This window comes from Zalophus californianus, chromosome 4, assembly GCF_009762305.2.
Source record: "Zalophus californianus isolate mZalCal1 chromosome 4, mZalCal1.pri.v2, whole genome shotgun sequence".
NCBI classification, from domain to species: domain Eukaryota; kingdom Metazoa; phylum Chordata; class Mammalia; order Carnivora; family Otariidae; genus Zalophus; species Zalophus californianus.
Genome location: NC_045598.1, coordinates 76622601 through 76645781, shown reverse-complemented (window position 1 = coordinate 76645781; position 23181 = coordinate 76622601). Strand labels below are relative to the sequence as shown.

The 23181-nt window shown below is 35.0% G+C and overlaps 1 protein-coding gene across 13 annotated transcripts in view; it reads left to right on the top strand.

Annotated features, from left to right (window-relative positions):
- The window catches only part of HFM1 (helicase for meiosis 1), a 124621-nt gene that overhangs the window by 62056 nt on the left and 39384 nt on the right, over positions 1-23181 (top strand). For all 13 annotated transcript variants that reach the window (XM_027569609.2, XM_027569573.2, XM_027569563.2 and 10 more), the window contains 7 exons: positions 4743-4840; positions 4922-5053; positions 7575-7660; positions 7890-7973; positions 8116-8273; positions 9730-9833; positions 10304-10450. In XM_027569609.2, coding sequence (XP_027425410.1) covers positions 4743-4840; positions 4922-5053; positions 7575-7660; positions 7890-7973; positions 8116-8273; positions 9730-9833; positions 10304-10450 — 809 coding nt within the window. The remainder of the gene's footprint in view (positions 1-4742; positions 4841-4921; positions 5054-7574; positions 7661-7889; positions 7974-8115; positions 8274-9729; positions 9834-10303; positions 10451-23181) is intronic.

The window sequence follows — 23181 nt, the reverse complement described above, 5'->3', positions numbered from 1 at the left end:
CTCAGGGTCGTAAAATCAAGCCCTGCATCTGGCTCCACGCTCAGCAGCGAGTCTGCTTGAGATTCTCTCTCTCCCTCTGCCCACCCCCCCGCTCATGCTCTCTCTCTCTCTCTCTCTCTTTCCCCCTACCTCCCTCTCAAATAAATAAATAAATCTTAAAAAAAAAAGGAGTTGTACTTAACCCATATATTTAGACATATTTTAGATACTACAGAACAATAGGCTCACATGTCCATGTTGCCTTTCTTGTCCTATCTTGTCCTACCTGCTGCTAGATGGAAAGGAGCTGGGTAGATGAGTCAACTAACTGTCCTATTGAATGCTTTTTGCTTTTAATTCTATTTTGTCTAATATTAGTATTGCTAGTTTTATTCTGTATATCTTTTTTATTAAGGTTTTCATATTGTTTTATTTTAAATATAATTTGTCTAGATAACATATAGCTAGATTTTGTTACTATTTTTTATCCAATCTCAGAATTCTTTTGAGGAATTCAGTACATTTACATTTATTATAGTTACTGATATGTTTAGATTTACTCTTATTTTATGTTTTCTTAGCATGATTATTGCTTGTTTATTTCTTTTTTCTTACTAATTTTTTTCTTTTGCCTTTCTGCCTCTTTTTGGATATATCAAGTTTTCTTTGTTTTTGTTCTTCTAGCTAGCTCTTCCTTTAAAATTCATATTGCATATGTAGATTTGTATTTTTCTACCAATATCTATAGAAAATGAACATTTTAAACTTACCCTTGTGAGTCAAAACCTTATCACATTTTCACTTCCCTCCTACTTCTTGTTCTCTCCCATGTTTATTCAGATCTTTGGGATTTTTAGTTCCAGTTGTTACTTTCAAAATATTTTAGTGTGCATTAAAAATTATAGACTTAGCTGATTTTTTTTCACTGATTTCTTTGCTTCTTGCTTTTTAAAATTTCTGCCTTTTTGTTACATACACAGCTTATTCTGCTGGGTACATTCTTAAGTAATTTATTTTAAAGATTTTACTTATTTATTTGACAGAGAGAGACAAAGTGAGTGAGGGAACACAAGCAGGGGGAGCGGGAGAGGCAGAAGCAGGCTTCCTGTGGAGCAGGGAGCCCGACAGCCTAAAATATAATTTGCCCTTTCATTTGAATGAGTTTGGCTAAGTTATTCTTCAGAAATTTCTTTGGTACTGTTCTTCTTGCATCCATTCTTGGTGACCCAATTTGTTTTCAGTCTTTTGTTAATAACTTTTTTCTCTTTGGAATATTAAAATAATTTTTTTCTTTATCTGTGTCAGGAAATTTCACCATGAAGTTCTGGTGTATATTTTTATTCTTCATTTTGGGGACTCTCTTAATATGTAGACTTGTATCTTTCTTCAGCTCTAGGAAGTTTTCTTCTATAAGTTAATTATGTCTCTTTTATTCTCTCTGTTTACTCCTTCTGGAACTCCTACTAGATGAATGTTGGAACTTCTAACTCTCTCCTCCACGTTTTATACTTTATCTCCCAGCGTAGAGTCTACTTGTCCCTCTCCCTCTGCTCCTCACCCCCCACAATCTCTCTCTCTCAAATAAGTAAATAAATAAATAAAATCCTAAAAAAGAAAAGAATAAAGTCTCCTTACCTCTCCTGGGTGTTTCTTATTACCTAGAGTGCTGACCTGCCTCTCTGGCCTCAATGTCTACACTCCTGCGTTAGCCTCTTAAAACATACCACAACTGCCTAATATTTTCACAAATGAGAGAGTGGCAGGGGCGGACTACCTACCTGCTCAGAACACTACATCAAAAACTAATGATGTAATGTATGGTGATTAACATAACATAATAAAATTAAAAAAAAGAAATACCACCTGTGGTGGGGGGGGAAGAATACAGCATTTCAGTAAATTGCTCAGACAGGTATCTCAGGACTCTCTCTCCTTAATCTGTTGATTTTTTTTATAAGGAAAGAGTTTTTTTAAAAATTGAAGTATAGTTGACATACAATTTGTGTTAGTTTTGGGTGTACAACATAGTGATTCAACAATTCTACACATTACATGATGCTCACCATGATAAATGTAGTTACCCTCTGTTGCCAGTTATTACAATATTATGTCTATTGATCCTTCTGCATGTGTTATGGATAATTTCCTCCAGTTTTATTTTTCTTATAGATTTGATCCTCTTCATAGATTTTATTTCTAACATTAAACTTTCTGGTCTACCAGTGGCATGCTTTCTTGTTTTCCTGTAGTTTTATGGAGGAGACATACACACATAAACACACATATACGTATGTCCATCCTTTCACGGAATTTGAAGAATAGTAAGTATATAGAAGGCTCCACGTGCTATCTTGATCCTTTGTCTCGGGTGTTTCTTTGGGCATTCTTATTTTATGCTTAGGCAGAAAAAAATGGCTTCAGGATAACTCTCCTCCTCTCAAAAGTGTTGTACAGCTTCATAATACACCTTTAACTTTCCGTCATTTGCAGGATTTCTTTTGTTATTCTTCTTGTTTATAGTCTTTAACTGAGATGATGAAAGAGGAAATAGATCTATTTAAAAAAACCAAATAGCTACTTTGGTCTAGATTAAGTTGTGGTACCTGAGTTAGGATTCATTTGAGGGATTTCTATTCTTTATACACAAATCTTTTTGGAAAAATCCTTCCTTTACTAAGTTGGCCAGGATACAGAAGTCTTTTGGAAAGTTCTTGTATCATTTTTATTAGTTTGCTAACTAATCTTAGTAACAGGGCTGTATCTAGCTACAAAGTTGACTGAGAAATACAGTCTTCGTGTATAGGTAAGAACAGATAATGGGACAGTCAGCTAGCAGTTTCTGTCATAGGTATGCAAAGCATCTAATGTAGTGCCTGGAGCATAGTAAGTATTCAAGAAATGTTTATTAACAATTATTATAGGATGTCTCCTGGCTGCACCAGTTTGCATTCCCATCAGCAGTGTACAAGGGTTCCTTTTCCTCCATATCCTCACCAACACTTGTTTCTTGTGTTTTTGATTTTAGATGTTCTGACATGTATGAGGTGATATTTCATTGTGGTTTTGATTTGCATGTCCCTGATGATTAGTGATGTTGAGCATCTTTTCATATGTCTGTTGGCCATCTGTATGTCTTCTTTGTAGAAATGTCTATTCATGTCTTCTGCCCATTTTTAAATTGGATTGTTTGTTTTTTTGGTGTTGAGTTATATAAATTCTTTATATATTTTGGATATTAACTCCTTATCAGATATATCATTTGCAAGTATCTTCTCTCTTTCAGTAGGTTGTCTTTTTGTTTCATTGATTGCTTCCTTTGCTGTGAAGAAGCTTTTAATTTTAATGTAGTCCATTAGCTGTTTTTGCTATTGTTTCCTTGCCTTAGAGACTTATCTAGAAAAATGTCAGAGAAATTATTGCTTGTGTTCTCTTCTAGGATTTTGATGGTTTCAAGTCTCACATTGAGGTCCTTAATCCATTTTGAGTTTCTTTTTGTGTATGGTGTAAGAAAGTGGCCCAGTTTTATTCTTTAGCATGTGTCTGTCCAGTTTCCCCAACAACATTTATTGAAGAAACTGTCCTTTTCCCATTGCATATTCTTGCCTCCTTTGTCAAAGACTAATTGACCATATAATCATGGGTTTATTTCTGGGCTCTCTTTTCTCTTCCATTGATCTATATGTTTTTGTGCAGTTCCATACTGTTTTGATTACTATAGTTTTGTAGTATATCTTGAAATCTGGGATGGTGATACCTTCAGTTTTGTTCTTCTTTTTCAAGATTGCTTTGGCTATTCGGGGTCTTTTGTGGTTCCATACAAGTTTTAGATTATTCTTTACAACCATTTCTTAGTAGATGATATAAAATAACTTTCAGAAGATATACTATAGCCAAAAGAATTAAATAGTCTATAAGTTTCAGCTATATGCATCCATTCTGAGAAGTGAGTTGGTTACTACCTTCTATTTTCACATATTGTTTGCTAAAACTAAACCATGAAATATAACTCTTATTCTGCTCTTTTTGTATACCTGACTCATCAAGAGACCTTCAAGAAATTAATATAAGTCTGATAATTTTAGTTAGATCCATAGGGTGAGTTGCACATCATCGTTTGGTTAGAAAAGTAAACAGGCAAAATGGGATATAGTAGGTACAATGTACTTTAGTTCCTTTTCTCCCTTCTTACCACCCGCTCCTCAATTTTATAGCCAAGCAACTGCTAGTTTCTAATAATCAACTAATATGTTACCGACCTTCATATGTTGAACAGAATCTTCAGACCTAACACTCTGCTTGTCACTCATAGGCACTTAATAAATATTTGTTTGTTACACAAAGTGCCTTGCTTTTCTATAATAACATGTATGTAAAGCTAAAAGAACTCTATTGGAGGAGAATATGACAACTTTTTTTTAGATGTGTTGAGGTTAAAGAAATAGTCTAACTTGAGAGTGCCCTGTAAGCATTTGAAATTTATCAATCTAGCGATTATAATGAAAGTCTTGAGAAGAAATGAGATTTTTGAGAAAAGGAGAGGTTGAGGGAATGAAGAAGACTAGTGAAATAAGAAGGGGACTTTTAGAGGTTGGAAAGAAGTTAACAATGACTTGTAACAATAATGATGCAAGATAGAGAATCATCTAGTTCACAGAAATCAAGGCAGAGAGGAATTTTAAGAAGAGATACTTCAATCAATGATGTCAAATACTGTGAGATAATAGTTTTTAAAAGGAAATCATGAAATTTCTTCTTTCCTTCAGTCTTATTCAGGCTCAGCTAGGATGCATTCCCATACAAGACTTTGCTTTGACACAAGATACCTCGAAGATTTTCAGAAATGGCTCACGAATTACAAGATGTATGTTATAGGATTAATGGTTTTCAGTATTTTTCCCAGTAAACTATTATACTAGATTTAACACTGGAAACTTTTTTTTAGGGTTGTCAGAATTTGTGGCTGTTCAAGAAAAGAAGTTTGCTGTACTATTGAACAGTTTGATACTAGCTAAATGTTTTAGATGCAAACTTTGGGAAAACTCTCTACATATATCCAAACAGCTGGAAAAAATTGGTAGGTACTGAATACAGGCAGGGAATTTGTCAATGTCTGCAGTTTATTTTGTTTTTCATTGTTATGAAAATTATCCTATGGTGTTTATAGACCTTAAGAAAAAATGTGTTTGTAGGTATAAATAAGGTACTGAACTTTACTTCTCTTGAAAATCTGATTTTCATTTTCTCCTGCCTGAAGGATTCTATTTGAAATCAATTGGGAAACTAATAAAAATGAATGCTCTTTTTTTTAAAGATTTTTAAAAAATTTATTTGAGGGGTAGGGCGGAGAGAGAGAGAGAGGATGAGCAGGGAGGAGGAGCAGAGGGGAGGGAGAAGCAGACTCCCCACTGAGCAGGGAGCCCTGATGTGGGGCTCCATCCCAGGACCTTGAGACCATGACCTGAGCCAAAGGCAGATGCTTAACCAACTGAGCCACGCAGGCGCCCCTAATAAAAATGAATACTCTTATTTTTAAATTTGTTCTCGAACCAAGAGTGAAAGTTTGTTTTAGTAATTAGGTAACTATGTGTTGCTCTCTCTTTCACTTTTATGATTGTTTTTCTCTCAATGACAAGGTACAGAGCTAGCAATCCTAGCCATTCCTAATTCATTACAGAGAATTATGTCACTTATTTATATCTTAACTTCTTTCTCTTTTTTTCAGTAATAGGACAATATTCGCACTGATCTTCATAGAGATTCTGTAGACAAAAGATTGTGCCTAATTATTTCCTATCTATTGAGATCAGCTGAAGTTATGTACTGAAAAAGTCTAGAGGGTGCCAGTTACAAAGACTGGGGTATAACTAAGTACTCTAGAGTTTTCCAGTTTGGTGCCTTTGATTTTGTGATCCTATTCCTCCTTCTCTCTAAGAAGAGAGTTGTTATTCCATGACTGACAGCTTTGTTAGCTCTATAATTTTATATGCATCTTGGGGACATTAAAAAATTATGTGGTTGGTTATTAGGGATTGTCTCATTATTCCTTAGAACAAAGATCTCCAACTATTTTGTGAGGAAGTGCTTTTTTATTTCCTTGAAGTTTGAAATCAGTGGGATAACAGAGAACTGACCAGTCCTGGGAACTGGGGCGAAGATGGGGATTAGCTGGTGAAAGTAAGGTCAAATTAGAGGAGGGGTTCTTGACATTAAGACTCACCTTTCTACTGAAGTCCTAGCAAACCAGATGCTGCACCCATCTCAAAAAGATGAGTTCTAAAGTGGGAAGGAGGTTCCATACAACATTTAGGAAATAACAACTTACAGAAATCTTGAAATTAAGTTAAATGATTATTAAGAAAATTTTCATTATATTTGAAAAAGAGTCTTTCTGACTTTCTAGAATATTGTCAGTCAGGCATCATTTGCATCCTATCCCTTCCAAATTGTCGAACACCGATGTGTTTTTTACACTTACTCAGTACGGCTGAAGAAAAAGAAGCAAAAATTGCCCAACAAAATTCATACACTAGAAAAATGGGAGAATTGAAATAAAAAAGCAAATCTAAGTTCTTCCTGAGCATCAGGAAAAAAATAATGAATACAAATTGATTTTCAACAATGTTTATAAAAAATTAAAATTCAAGAAAAGTTTTGAGGGAAAATGAACATGAAGGAATTATTAATACTAGGAGTTGTATCATAAGAATGAATAAGAGAAATTCCCAAGGATAGTTAAAGGTATGGAAAAAGAAATAGTGTAATATCCCCACCAGTAATATATGTGCCTTAGGCAAGATTTTTGGAATTTTATATTTTGGAATTTTGGAATTTTATACTTCTGACAGTATCTCCTATTTCAGGGTTTGGTTAAATTCATTTGTGAGTGTAAGAATTTTAAATTCCAGTTTCTTAAAGCATAAAGAAACAGAGACAGTGCAAAGATGGAAGTGAACTTGATATATTTGAAGAACAAAATTAAAGCAATTGTGGCTAGAGAGTAGTCAGCAAGAGGAGAATGGTAGGAAATTAAATGGGACAGGTAGGCTGTGGTCAAGTCAGATAGGTAAGGGAGTTTGGTCATGGTAAGAAATTGTCACTTTATTCTAAATGCAATGGAAAGGAATTGGAAATTTAGACAGAAGAGTAAAATTATCTGATTTCAGTACAGAAACCTAGAACTCTGTTTCTAAGATGGAAATAGAGAGCCATAGCTTTATGAAGCAATATTCCCATCCATAAATCATGTTATCTTTTTTTCAAACATGAGTGTAATACGTAACAGTAGGAATCGCTTGGTACTTTCTCTATGGATGACATGTGATAAAAATAAGAGTTAAATCATCATGTGGACCAAAGAGTTCCTCTTTCTTCTATTAAGCAAATACAGGTTTTATTTCAGTTTGAAAAAATAAATATGAACAATTGAATGCCACAGCCCAAATAATCGAACTGAAAACTTTTTTAAAAAACTTCAAAAATTAGTTATTAATCTGGATCTTAAAAAAAAACTTTTTACTAATGTCATTGAAAAGTTAAGTATAGATTTAGTTTAAAATGGATTGTTTAAAAACTGCTATTTGATTAATTTTCCACAGGTATAACATTGTCAAATGCAATGGTAAATGCAGGTTTGACCTCCTTTAAAAAAATAGAAGAAACAGATGCAAGGGAACTTGAACTGGTATTTAATATTCACTTATTCCTAATGTTACCTGAATTTTATCTAAATTTTAAAGCCTACTTTTATATCTTTATTTCTTCTAAAAAATTGTTTTCCTTCTCATAGTCATAAGTATTTTAATTTAAGGTTTTGGGTAATAAGCATTATTAAAACTATTGATGCTAAAAAGTATTTTACTAAAAGAACTTCTAGTCTTGTAGTAAGAATATAATGATATAAATGTTTTTAGATTTTAAATAGACACCCCCCTTTTGGAACGCAAATAAAAGAAACAGTGATGTATCTACCAAAATATGAACTTGAAGTGGAACAGGTAAATATTTTTTGGGTTTTTTTTTTTTTCTTAGGTATTTTCATTGTCTTTTCAGGAATAAAACTATCTATAGCTGACTTGGAGCTGAATAAGAGTAGTAAGGTTATCTTTAACACTTTTTATGCCTATCCTTTTTTTAAAGATTGCAAGATATAGTGATACCATGGCGGAAATATTAGTGACCATTATATTAAGAAACTTTGAACAGCTACAAACTAAAAGAACAGCACCAGATTCTCACTATGTTACCTTAATCATAGGTGATGCAGATAATCAGCTGGTTTTTAAGCACAAAATTATGTAAGTGTACAATTTCCATTTGATTTTATTTCTAAGCATATACTATGAAAGAAAAATTCTGCTGAGAAAGAGTACTAAAATCACTGTAGGGTTAATTAAATTACATTTTCCTTTCACTGAAATGGGGTGGTTTCTTGTCTGTTAAAGAAGGTATTAACATTGGCTCTGTTGTCAGTACTCAAATGAACAAAGTGTGAAATCTATCACCAAGGTTTGAAACAAGTGAATAAATGACCTTTAGGAGTAGCTATACGCCACTGTTGAACTTTCTTATTTTGTTGCTTTTCTCCAGTCATTCACAACGTTACTACTCTTTCATTATCTTCCTCCTGCTTCTTCAAGATATACCTAATATTTCCAAATTAAAATACAACAAACTACTATAGCTCCATTGTAAGATCAGGCAACCAGTTCAAATATATAAAGGAGTTACCTTCCCTTACACCTGATTCTCTAGCATGCCATTCTATGATTTTTACATCAGCCTTTTTTCTGATACTGTTCTTTTCTCCCAGTATGCCATAGGCAAACTCTAAGGTTAGCAGTTGTAGGTATAGCTAATATTTTTTGAGCTCTTTGTAGGTTCCAGATAATGAATTGTTTAATCTTTGTATAGACAGATGATGCTATCATTATCTAAATTTAATAGAGGAAGAAATTGAGACCGAGAGTTTAATTAATTTGTCTAAGCTCATATAGGTAGTTTATAGCAAAATCTAGATTTAAACCCAAGCAGTCTTACTCCAGAGCCTATGCTCCTAATCATATTACTTTACTTGTGAGTTCAGGATTAGCAGTCACTCTGAAATGGGAATCTCATTGTTGCCAGAGCACTGGAAGATACCTTCCCAAAATAGTCTGTTCAAGGTTCCTAAAGGGACTATGGTGCCTAATAGAACATCCCTTTCACTGTTAACCACTTTACTGCAGCTAGCTGTGACACATTTATTGAGAATATGTCATTGTACAAATCTTTGTTCTCTGTGACAAGTCTAAAGACAGTCTTGACTATATAAAGCTAAAATAAGTTCAATCACAAAATTGGTTGCTGGTTTGTGATGTTTTTGAATATAGACTATTTTATATGAATTTTAAAGATACTATTCAAGTTCTCACAAATTCGTGTATCCTATATATAGACATTTAAAAGTGGTAGTGATTTAGGGGCAAGCTCATGGGTTGTTGATATCAACTATATATTCAGGTGGGCCTGAAATGAGGCAATGCAACTTGGAATCAGCTGTTTGGTCAATGTGTAGTTAGAAAATTATGGTTGCAGTAGCCCCATTGACACTCCATTTCTCCCTCCTCAGAATTTGCAGCTAGTAGTTTTCAGTACTGATTTCAGTTTACTACCAGATAGGACCTATCTAAGGGTCAGTCTGCCTTGATGATTAATATATTATTTCATTTAGTATTTGGATCACTATTTAAATGATATGTTATTCTTTTTCAGGGATTCTATTTTGCTAAAAGCTGGAAATTGGACTAAAAAGATTGATGTGAAGAGAGCTTTTAAATCTGAAGATCTTAGCATAAATCTGATTAGTTCTGAATATGGTCAGTTCATTGAAGTAATGAACATATAAATGTAAAGAATATGATAACATTTAAAAATTTCCTTCATGCTGAAACAAAAACAATTTAAATGATATTGTGTAAAAATAAGTTATTTAAATAATATGAATAATTTTAAAGGAAGTTTCATGTGTTTAGATATGTAAAAGATAGCATGGACTAAGATAAAAAAATTAAAATTGTATCTATTCATTTATAGGTATTTTATTTTCCAAGATAATAAAATTTCAATTGTTGTAGGAACATTGATTTTTGTTTTTATGATGATAGATGTATAAATTTTAATTTGTTATATTTTTTAACTCTTTTTTTTTTTACATTTTTATTTCCTGGACTTGTTAGTTCTTTCATTTCAAAAGGTATAGAAATATGAGAGATAATAAAAACAAATAAATGATCTCATGGCTAGATTTATATGACTAAGTCCTTGTATACTTTTTTTCCTTTTCCAGTTGGACTTGATATTCAGCAGAAATTTACAGTCTTTTACTTAGGACCCAAGAGGCTTGGAAGTCAAATAATTATGCGAAAAAAATCAGAAACAGAGATTTTCCATTCTAAACATTCAAATAGATCTACGGTAGCAGGACCCAATAAAGGTAAATAGCTATATTTATTCCTGTATTGCATTAAAGCAAAGTTATGACTAGGGAGGAGTATCAGTGTTATAGTACTGCTTCATTCAGATGTAGAGACTCGGGAATTAGATATTTAAGCTTCATAATAATTACATTAATAATATATAGTAGGAATTCTTTCTTATAACTAATATTTGTCAAATTGGGGTGATATTTGGAGCACAAGTTATTTGACTAGTTTTTGATATACAGTGCCCCTTTTTCATACCCACTCTATTCTTATGGCCATTGTTGGGGAAGAGCAAATGATATATAAGACTTTATAGATTTGATGAGGCAAACCAGGTGACAGTGAACTTTAAGTTTTTTTATTATGGAATATTTCAAACATACACAGAAGTAGACAGACCTGTGTAATGAACCCTTATGTACTCATTACCTAAATTAAACAATGATTAACTCATGGCTTATATTGTTTCATCTATACCTCTCTTCAGTTTTCCCCTTCTATATTTTGAAGAAAATTGGATATCATATCATATCCTCTGTAAATGTTTCAGTATATATTTGTAAATGTAAGGATTTAAGAAAAAACATATATTACTCTTACACATAAAAAGCTAATAGTCACTAATATCATCCAATCCTGAGTTAATATTCAGATTGCTAATTACCTTATAAGTAAGGGGAGCAACTAATAGGTACTGAGGAATGTGAAAGCAGTGGTTCCTACCAAAGTGACCTAGACAGTTATGCTTTCTGAATTGGTAGTTATAATAAATAGTAACTGCAGTGAAAGAAGGCAGGAAGAGCACATATAGAATTATTCTGTGAACCCATGAACACTCATCTCCTCCTCTTTAAAGAACACAGAAGAGAGTGCCTGAGTGGCTCAGTTGGTTAAGCATCTGCCTTTATCTCAGGTCGTGATCCTGGTGTCCTGGGATTGAGCCCCGTTTTGGGCTCCCTGCTCAGCAGAGGAGTCTGCTTCTCCCTCTCCCTCTGCCTGTCCCCCTGCTCATGTCTCTTTTGTGCCTCTTTCTCTCAAATAAATGAATAAAGTCTTAAACAAACAAACAAAAAAAGAGCACAGAAGAGCTAACATTTCTGGGTGGGATGCAGTAGTTTGTGGCAGGCCAGTGCATCCACAATAACAACTATAAAGCCTACCTAAGTTATAAATATTATAATTTTTAGGACATCTGTGAAAGCAGACTAAAGGAACTAAAATTCTAGAGGGAGAACCATTTCAGGACTGAGGAGTCAAGGACCTATAGGCTCTTAATTAAAAGCCTGAGTATGCCGTGCTCTCAAAAGGGGTTTATGTGATCAGCCACTCACCATGTTTGCCTGACAGAGGAAAAGGAAACCTTCTTTGGTGGAAAATAATATAATCTGGAATCTACAGACACAATGTCTGCCATACAATAAAAAATGATGAGACCTTCAAAGAGGCAAGACCATATGACTTATAATTAACAATATAAAGAAATGAAACAGCTCTGTAGATGATTGAAATCAGAGAGCTAGCATTTAAAGATTGTAAAAAATAACTATGATTAATATTTTCAAGAAAATAAAGGAAAAAAATAAATGTATGAAAGGCTGGGATATTTCACCAGAAAATTGTAATCCATACAGAGATTTAAATGGACTTTCTTGAATTGAAAAATACATTATCTGAGGTGAAAAACTTATTGGTACGTTTAATAATGGATTGGATATAGCCAAACTCAGGATCTGTGAACTGTTAAACATATCAGGAGAAAATATTCAAATTAAAGCCCAGAGATAAGAGAATGGAAAGAACACACAAAAAAAGCATAATACTCAAAAGTTCTAAAATAGGCATAATTAAAATCTCTGAAGCACAGAAGAATGGGACAAATGCAATATTCAGAGACAATGGCTGAGAACATTCCAAAATAATGAAAAACATCAACTCATAGATTCAGAATTTTAGCAAACCCCAAGAGACTAATGCACAGAAAATCACAACTGGGCATGTTATAACAAAATGCTGAAAATCTTAAAAGCAGACACGGAAAAACCATATTACCATCAAAGGAGCAACAGTGAAACTGACAGCTGATTTATCAGCTATGATGATAGAAACAGAAGATAATGGACCAACAGCTTCAAAATGCTTTAAAATGCTGCCAGCCTAGATTTCTGTGCCCAGTGAAAAATATCTTTAAAAATAAAAGTGAAATAGAGACACTTTGAAGAAAAACAAAACAAAACTGAAGCACTCCATCACTATTACTAAGTTTATTGGCCTGCAGTAAAAGAGATACTAAAGGGAGTTCCTTAAAGGAAAATGACCATGGATGAAAGTACAGAAATGCTGGAGGGAATGAAAAACTGTAGAAAGGGCAAATAAATGGCTAACTATAAATCAACTGTTGTAAAACAGTAATTGGAATGACTTCTAGAGTTTTAAATATATGTAGAATCAAAATGCAAAAATGTTCTTACCTCAGGACTACAGCACATCAAATATGAGGAATATACAAGGACAGAAATAATAAAGAGAAAAGCAGAAGTGAATGAAATATAGAATGTAAATGTACAACAGAAAAATCAACTAAGTTAAGATTTGGTTCTTTGAAAGGATGAATAAATTTAAAAAGCCCTTATCAAGACTGGTAAAGAGATAAATACAAATTAACAATATTAGGAATGAAAAAGGGGATACCACTACAGGACATCAAAAAGATAAAGATATTGTGAATAATTTTATACCAATAAATTTGACATAATTTGGGTAAAAATGAACAGATCCTTCAGAAGCAAAACTTACTGATGGAAAAAACAGAAAATTTTAGTGGTCTGATACTAGTAATGAAATTGAAGCAATTAAAAATCTTTCCACAAAGAAATCCTGAGAGTCAGGTGATTTCACTGCTGAATTTCCCCAAACATTTAGGAAAAAATAATATCAAACTTACCCAAATTTTTCAGAGAGTAGAGAAGGAAAGAATAGTCTACTGATGTAATTTTTTTGAACAGAACCAACATGGGGATCTTGATTTCAAAACCTGACAAAGACATTAAAAGAAAGGAAAATTATTCACCAATGTACCTCATGGAAATAGATCCAGAAGTTCATAACAAAATATTAGCAAGTAGAATCTGGCCATATATTTAAAAAGCATACTACAGTACAATTAAGTATGGCTTATTCCATGTATGCAAGAGTACCTTAGCATTCAAAGATGGATCAATGTATTTCTCTATATTAACAGGAAAAAAAAAAAGAAAACCATGTGATCCTCTTGATAGAGGTCAAAGAAGTTTGACAGAAATTCAATGTTCATTTTTTATTAATATATATATGTGTATGTATATTAATACATAATATTAAAAACTTTTATATATATATATATATATATATATATATAAAACAAACGTCATGCACAGTGGTGAAATCATTTAAAAACTTTCCCATTTAGATGGAGAATGATACAAGAATGTTCTCTATTACTATATCTATTTAACATTGTGCTACAGGTCCTAGTCAGCACAATTATATAATAAAAAGAAATAAAAGTGATAAGGATTGGGAAGAAAGAAATAAGCTCTCATTACTTGAAAGCAACATGATTATAGGGACACCTGGGTCGCTCAGGTCGCTCAGACGCAGTTAAGCGTCTGCCTTTGGCTCAGGTCATAATCCCAGGGTCCTGAGATCAAGTCCCACATTGGGCTCCTTGCACCTTGCCTGCTTCTCCCTCTCTCTCTGCCTTCCTTTCCCCCTGCTTATGCTCGTTCTCTCTCTCTCTGTCAAATAGATAAATAATCTAAAAAAAAAAAAAAGCAACGTGATTATATACCTAGAAAATCCAAAAAACTCTATAGACACACTGTTAGAATTAATATATAAATTTAGAAATATCGCTGGATACAGAGTCAATATAAAAAAACTACAATAGCACTAAAAAGAATAGAATATTTAAGAATACATTTAATAAAATTAGTGCAAGATGTGAACACAGGAAACTACAAAACACCACTGAGAGAAATTAAAGAAGACATAAATAAATGGAAAGATATCCTATTATAAATCTTAATATTGTTAAGGTGGCAACATTTTCCAAATCAGTCCACAGATTCAATGCAATCTATCAAAATCCTAGCTCTGCTTTTGGCAGAAATTCACAAGCTGATTTTAAAATTCATATGGGAGGAGGGAGGCAAGATGGTGGAAGGGTAGGGGACCTCATTTCATCTGGTCCCTTGAATATAGCTAGATAACTATCATACCATTCTGAACACTTATGAATTCAACCTGAGATGTAAGAAAATTGCTGGAATTCTACAAATAGAAGAGCAACCCCTTTTTGCAAGGTAGGAGGTGCAGAGAAGTGAATCCGAGGGGATGTATCAGATGATAAATGGCAGGGGGAGGGAGCCTCCATAAGCCAGCTACCAGAAGTTGATATAGTCCCAGAGTGCGAAATTGGAACCTTAGAAGTCTGCCCCAGTGAGAGACATCCCTGCCTGGTGCTCAGGTGGTGAAGTGGGGCAGAATTCTAGGTGGGACAGTGTGGTCTCAGGATCCTCAGGGTCACAGAAAGAATGGGGGTGCCTGAGCCAACAGAGTTCCCAAGCATTGAAGTAGGGAAACCAGTTATGGTCAGTGAGCCCAGGAGGGGGCTCTCAGCTCTGTTTTCCATGAACTGAACCACAGCACAAAAGGGCAGAAATGCTGCCACCCCTGCCTTCCCCTGGAGAATCGGTGCAGACACACACTGCAGGAGTCTGCAGAGTTTGGCACACACAGAAGTGTGCTTATGCCTGAGGGTTTACTGAAGAGAGGGGGCTGTGATCTTTCAGCTCTGGGGCTGGAGATCAGGACCTGGCCACTTTTATTTTCATCCTCTAAAGAGGCATAGAAAGCCTTCAGGGAACAAAAGCCACGTAGAGCAAACAGAAGCAGCTTACGCTGAGCCTGGCCCCCTGGCAAGGGGCAGTGCAACTCCACCCAGGCAAAGACACCTGAGAATCAGTGCAGCAGGCCCTTCCCCCAGAAGACCACCTGGAACAACAAGCCAATAGCAAGTTTGCAGAGTGCACAGGACTGCAAAACTCTAGCACTAGGGGAAAATAGTATATAGAATTCAAGGGTTTTTTCTCATGATTCATTTATCTTTCAGTTTATAACTTTCTTTTTCTTTTTTTCTTTTCAACTAATTTCTTATATTATCAACTCTTTATTTTTAAGTCTTTTTTGACTTAATTTTGACTTAATTCACTTTTATTTTTACATTTACACATTATAGGTATATTCTTCATTTTTGGCTTCCTTTCACTGTATTCAATTTTATTTTTGTGTGTATACCAGTTTTGCTTTCTTTACAATTTTGGGATTTAGTGTCTTCTAACAAACAGACCAAAATATACCCAGGACCAAGTGGATCACCCTGTTTTGTCCACCTGGGAGATTATATTCTTTCCCTGCCTTTTTAGTTTTTTCTTTTTCTTTTTTGGTTTCTGACCTCTACAGATTTGTCTAATGTATATTTTGCTTGGGTTGTGGTTGATATTTTTGATTTTGTTCTCTTGTTCATCTATTCTTCTCTGGGCAAAATGACTAGGAGGAGGAATTCACAGCAAAAGAAGGAACCAGAGGTAATACTCTCTGCCACAGATCTAATTGATATGGATATAAGTAAAAGGTCAGAGCTGGAATTCAGGATAATGATTATAAAGCTACTAGCTGGGCTTAAAAAAAGCATAAAAGACATTAGAGAATCTCTTAGTGCAGATATAAAATCTAATCAGGCTAAAATAAAAAATGCTTTAACTGAGATGCAGTCTAAATTGGATTGCTCTAACAGCTAGGGTAAATAAGGCAGTGACATAGAAGACAAGTTGATGGAAAGGAAAGAAGCTGAAGAAAAGAGAGAAAAACAACTAATGGACCATGATAGGAGGCTTTGAGAAATCAGTGATACCATAAAGCAAAACAATTTTAGAATTATTGGGGTCCCAGAGGAAGAAGAAAGAGAGAGAGAGGACAGAGGTATATTTGAGCAAATCATAGCTGAGAACTTCTCTAATCTGGGGAAGGAAACAGGCATTCAAGTCCAGGAGGTAGAGAGGACTCCCCTCAAAATCAATAAAAATAGATCAACACCTTGACATATAATAGTGAAGCTTGCAAATTTCATGGGGCGCCTGGGTGGCTCAGTTGTTAAACGTCTGCCTTCGGCTCAGGTCATGATCCCAGGGTCCTGGAATTGAGCCCCGCATTGGGCTCCCTGCTCTGCGGGAAGCCTGCTTCTCCCTCTCCCACTCCCCCAGCTTGTGTTCCTTCTCTCGCTGTGTCTCTCTCTGTCAAATAAACAAAATCTTAAAAAAAAAAATGAAGTTTGCAAATTTCAGAGATAAAGAGAAAGTCCTGAAAGCAGCTCAAGACAAGAGGTTCTTAACCTACAGGGGTAGGAACATTAGGCTGGAAGGCCTATCCACAGAGACCTGGCAGGCCAGAAAGGGTTGACATGATATATTCAGGGTACTTAATGAGAAAAACACGCAGCTAAGAATACTTTATCCAGCAAGGCTGTCATTCAGAATTGAAGGAGAGATAAAGAGCTTCCAGGACAAACAGAAACTAAAAGAATTTGTGATCACTAAACCAGCCCTGCAAGAAATATTAAAGAGGATCATGTAAATGAAGAGAGAGCCCAAAAATAACATAGACAAGAAAGAAACAGAGACAATCTACAGAAACAAGGACTTTACAGATAATACAATGGCACTAAATTCATATTTTTCAGTAGTAACTCTGAATGTAAATGGGCTAAATGATCCACTCAAAAGACACAGGTATCAGATTGGATAAAAAAGCCAAGACCCATCCATATGCTGTCTACAAGAGACTCATTTTAGACCTAAAGACACCTCCAGATTGAAAGCAAGGGGTTGGAGAACCATTTATCACACTAATGAACATCCAAAGAAAGCTGGGGTAGCAATCCTTATATCAGACAAATTAGATATTAAACCAACGACTGTAATAAGGGATGAAGAGGGACATTATATCATACCTAAAGGGTCCATCCAACAAAAAGATCTAATAATTATAAACATTTATTCTCCTAACTTGGGAGCAGACAATTATATAAACCAATAAATAACCGAATTAAAGAAACACATCAATAATAATACAGTAATAGTAGGGGACTTCAACACCCCACTCACAGCAATGGACAGATCATTTAAGCAGAAGATCAACAAGGAAAGAAGGGCTTTGAATGACACACTGAACCAGATGGACTTCACAGATATATACAGAGCATTCCTTCTTAAAACAACAGAATACACATTCTTCTTGAGTGCACATGGAACATTCTCATGTGGGAGAATGTTCTATGGGAACTATGGGAATAGATCCCATACTGGGTCACAAATCAGGTCTCAACTGGTACCAAAAGATTGGGATCATTCCCTTCATATTTTTAGACCACAATGCTTTGAAACTTGAACTCAATCACAAGAGGAAATTTGGCAGGAATTCAAATACTTGGAGGTTAAAGAGCATCCTACTGAAGAATGAATGGGTCAACCAGGAAATTAAAGAAGAATTTAAAAAATTCATGGAAACAAATGGAAATGAAAGCACAACCTTTCAAAACCTTTGGGATACAGCAAAAGCAGTCCTAAGAGGGAAGTACATAGCAATACATGCCTTTCTCAAAAAATTAGAAAAGCCTCAAGTACACAAGCTAACCTTACACCTAAAGGAGCTGGAGAAGGAACAGCAAATAAAGCCTAAACCAAGCAGGAGAAGAGAAATAATAGATTAAGTAGAAATCAATGAAATAGAAACCAAAAGAACAGTAGAACAGATCAATGAAACTTGAAGCTGGCTCTTTGAAAGAATTAATAAGATCGATAGCCAGACTTATCAAAAAGAAAAGAGAAAGGACCCAAAGTAATAAAATCATGAATGAAAGAGGAGACATCACCACCAACACCAAGGAAATACAAACAATTTTAAGAATGTATTATGAGCAACTATATGCCAACAAATTAGGCAATCTGGAAGAAATGGATGCATTCCTAGAAACTTAAAAACAGAAACAGGAAGAAACAGAAAACTGAACAGACCCTCAGCAAGGAAATTGAAGCAGTAATCAAAAATTACCCGACAAACAAGAGTCCAGGGCTAGATGGCTTCCCAGAGGAATTCTACCAAACATTTAAAGAACTACTCCCTATTCTTCTGAAGCTGTTTCAAAAAAATAGAAAGGGATGGAAAACTTCCAAACTCATTCGATGAGACCAGCATTACCTTTTTTTTTTAAATTCCAGGCCAGCATTACCTTGATCCTAAAATCAGACAAAGAGCCCACCGAAAAGGAGAATTACAGACCAATATCCCTGATGAATGTGGATGCAAAAATTCTCACCAAGATACTAGCCAATAGGATCCCATAGTATATTAAAAGGATTATTCATCATGACGAAGTGGGATTTATTTCTGGGCTGCAAGGATGATTCAGCATTCACAAATCAATCAGCATGATACATCACATTAATTTAAAAAAGGACAAAAACCATATCCTCTCAATTGATGCAGAAAAAGCATTTGACAAAATACAGCATCCGTTCTTGATTAAAATTCTCCACATTGTAGGGTTAGAAGGAACATACTTCAATATCATAAAAGCCATATACAAAAAGCCCACAACAATTGACATTCTCAATCGGGAAAAACCGAGAGCTTTTCCCCTAAGGTCAGGAACACAACCAATGCCCACTCTCACCCCTGTTGTTCAACATATAGTACTAGCCTCAGTAATCAGATAACAAAAAGAAATAAAAGGCATTCAAATTGGCAAAGAATAAGTCAAATTCTAACTCTTTGCAGATGACATGATACTTTGTATGGAAAACCCAAAAGACTCCACTCCAAAATTACTAGAACTCATACAGGAATTCAGCAACATGGCAGGATATAAAATCAATGCACAGAAATCAGTTGCATTTCTATACACTAACAATGAGACAGAAGAAAGAGAAATTAAGGAATTGATCGCATTTACAATTGCATCAAAAACCAAAACATACCAAAGAATGAACCAAACCAAAGAGGTAAAGGACCTGTACTCTAAAAACTAGAAAACACTTATGAAAGAAACTGAGGGAGACACAAAGAAATGGAAAAACATTCCACACTCATGAACTGGAAGAATAAATATTGTTAAAATGTCTATGCTACCCAGAGCAATATACACATTCAATGCAATCCCTATCAAAATACCATCAACATTTTCCACAGAGCTGGAACAAATAATCCTAAAATTTGTATGGAACCAGAAAAAACCCCGAATAGCCAGAGGAATGTTGATAAAGGAAACCAAAGCTGGTGGCATCACAATGCCAGACTTCAAGCTCTATTACAAAGCTGTAATCATCAAGACAGTATGGTACTGGCACAAAAACAGACACATAGATCAATGGAACAGAATAGAGAACCCAGAAATGGACCCTCAACTCTATGGTCAACTAATCTTTGACAAAGCAGGAAAGAATATCCAATGGAAAAAGGACAGTCTCTTCAATAAATGGTGTTGGGAAAATTGAACAGCCACATGCAAAAGAATGAAACTGGACCATTTTCTTACACCGTGCACAAAGATAAATTCAAAATGGATGAAAGACCTAAATGTGAGACAGGAATCCATCAAGATCCTAGAGGAGAACACAGGCAGCAATCTCTTCAACCTTGGCCACAGCAACTTCTTGCTAGACACGTCTCCAAAGGCAAGGGAAACAAAAGCAAAAAATAAACTATTGGGACTTCATCAAGAGAAAAAGCTTCTGCACAGCAAAGGAAACAGTCAACAAAACTAAAAGGAAACCTACAGAATGGAAGAAGACATTTGCAAATGACATATCAAATAAAGGGCTAGTATCCAAGATCTATAAAGAACTTACCAAACTCAACACCCAAAAAACAAATAATCCAGTTGAGAAATGGGCAGAAGACATGAACAGACGTTTCTCCAAAGAAGACATACAAATGGCCAACAGACACATGAAAAATGCTCCACAACTCTTGGCATCGGGGTAATACAAATCAAAACCACTATGAAATACCACCTCACACTGGTCAGAATGGCTAAAATTAACAAGACAGGAAATAACAAATTTTGGTGAGGATGCATAGAAAGGGAGACCCTCTTACACTCTTGGTGGGAATGCAAGCTGGTACAGCCACTTTGGAAAAGAGTATGGAGGTTCCTCAAGAAGTTAAAAATGGAGCTACCCTAAGACCCAGCAATTGCACTGCTGGGTATTTACCCCAAAGATACAAATGTAGTGATCCAAAAGGGCACCCGCACCCCAGTGTTCATAGCGGCAATGTCCACAATAGCTAAACTGTGGAAAGAACGGAGGTGTCCATCAACAGATGAATGGATAAAGAAGAAGTGGTATATATATATACAATGGAATATTACTCAGCCATCAGAAAGGATGAATACTTACCATATACATCAATATGGATGGAACTGGAGGGTATTATGCCGAGCAAAATAGGTCAATCAGAGAAAGACAATAATCATATGGTTTCACTCCTATGTGGAATATAAAAAAGAGTGCAGAGGATCATAGGGGAAGGGAGGGAAAACTGAATGGGAGGTCATCAGAGAGGGAGAAAAACCATGAGAGACTCTTAACTATAGGAAACAAACTGAGGGTTGCTGGAGGGGAGGTGGTTCGGGGGATAGGGTAATTGGGTGATAAGCATTAAAGAGGGCACATGGTGTGATGAACACTGGTGTTATAAGCACCTGATGAATTATTGAACACTACATCTGAAACTAATGATGTACTATATGTTGGCTAATTGAATTTAAACAAACAAAATTCATATGGGAATGTAAGGGATCTGAATTAGCCAATCAGTCTTGAAAAAAAAGAACAAAGATAGAGGACTCACAATTCCTGATTTCAAAACTTATTACAAAGCCACGGTAGTCAAAACAATGTGGTACTGGCATAAAAATAGCCTATAGATCAACAGAATATATTTGAGAGTACAGAAAAAATCCCATACATCTGTGGTCAATTGATTTGGGACAAAGATGTTAAAACAGTTCAGTGGGGGAAAGAATAGCCTTTCAACAAATAGGGCTGGACAACTGGATAGTCAGTTGAATTAATTATATCATAATTACTTCATACCATATATGGTATTACTTCATACCATAAATACTTCATACTATGTAAAAATTAACTCAAAATTTGTTAAAGACCTAAAAGTAGAAGTTAAAACTATATTACTCTTAGAAGAAAACATGGGTTTATATCTTCATGACCTTGGGTTAGGCAATGGTTTCTTAGGTATGACACCTAAAGCTCAAGCAACTAAAAAAAAAAGATGAATTGGACTTCATCAAGATTAAAAACTTCTGGGGGCACCTGGATGGCTCAGTTGGTTAAGCGTCTGCCCTCAGCTCATGTCATGATCCCAGGATTCTGGGATCAAGTCCCACATTGGGCTCCTTGCTTAGCAGAGAGCCTGCTTCTCCCTCGGCTTTCCTCTCTCCCTGCTTGTGCACTCTTTCTCTCTCTCTCTCTATGACAAATAAAGTCTTTTTTAAAAAAAGATTAAAAACCTTTGTGCTTCAAGTAACACTATCAAGAAAGTGGAAAGGCAACCCAAAGAATGAGAGAAAATATTTGCAAATCACATATCTGATAAAGGACTAGTATCTGGTATATATAAAGACGTTTTACAACTCAACAATAAAATAGCAAGGAATGAAATTCAAACTGGTAAAAGGATATGAATAGACATTTTTGCAAGAAAGAACTACAAATGACCAATACACACATGGAAAGTTGCTCAACATCATTAAAATGGAAATGCAAATCAAAACCACAATGTGATACTACTTCCCACCCACTTTAGTAAAAAAGATGGACAATAATAAGTGTTGATGAGGATGTGGAGACATTGAAACCCTCATAGCACTGCTGTGGGAATGCGAAATTGTGCAGCTGCTTTGGAAAACAGTTTGCCAGGTCCTCAAGAAGTTAAACATAGAATTACCATGTGACCCAGCAGTTCCTTTTCTGTGTTCATATCCAAAAGAATTGAAAACATACAAAAACTAGTATGTGAATGTTTATAACATCATTATTCATAATAGCCAAAAAATAGAAACTGAAATGTTCACCAATGATGGAATGGATAAGTAAAATGTAGTATAACCATATAATGGAATATTCAGCCATAAAGAAGAATAAACAACTGATACATGGATGAACCCTGAAAACATTATGCTAATGAGAGAAGCCATTCACAAAAGGTGAGATATTGTTAGATTCCATTTATATGGAAAGTTTAGAATAGGCAAATTTATAGAGATGGGTATAGGAAGGAAGATGCAGAGGCTGGATGTAGGAAGAAATGAGTAACTACTAACAGGTATGTGATTTTTTTTTTATTTGGATTTGTATCATCTTTAGTGTATATGACAATACATATTGTTTTTTTTTAATTTTTTATTGTTACGTTAATCACCATATATTACATCATTAGTTTTTGATGTAGTGTTCCATGATTCATTGTTTGTGCATAACACCCAGTGCTCCATGCAGAATGTGTCCTCTTTAATACCCATCACCAGGCTACCCCATCCCCCTACCCTCCTCCCCTCTAGAACCCTCAGTTTGTTTTTCGGAGTCCATCGTCTCTCATGGTTCGTCTCCCCCTCTGACTTACTCCC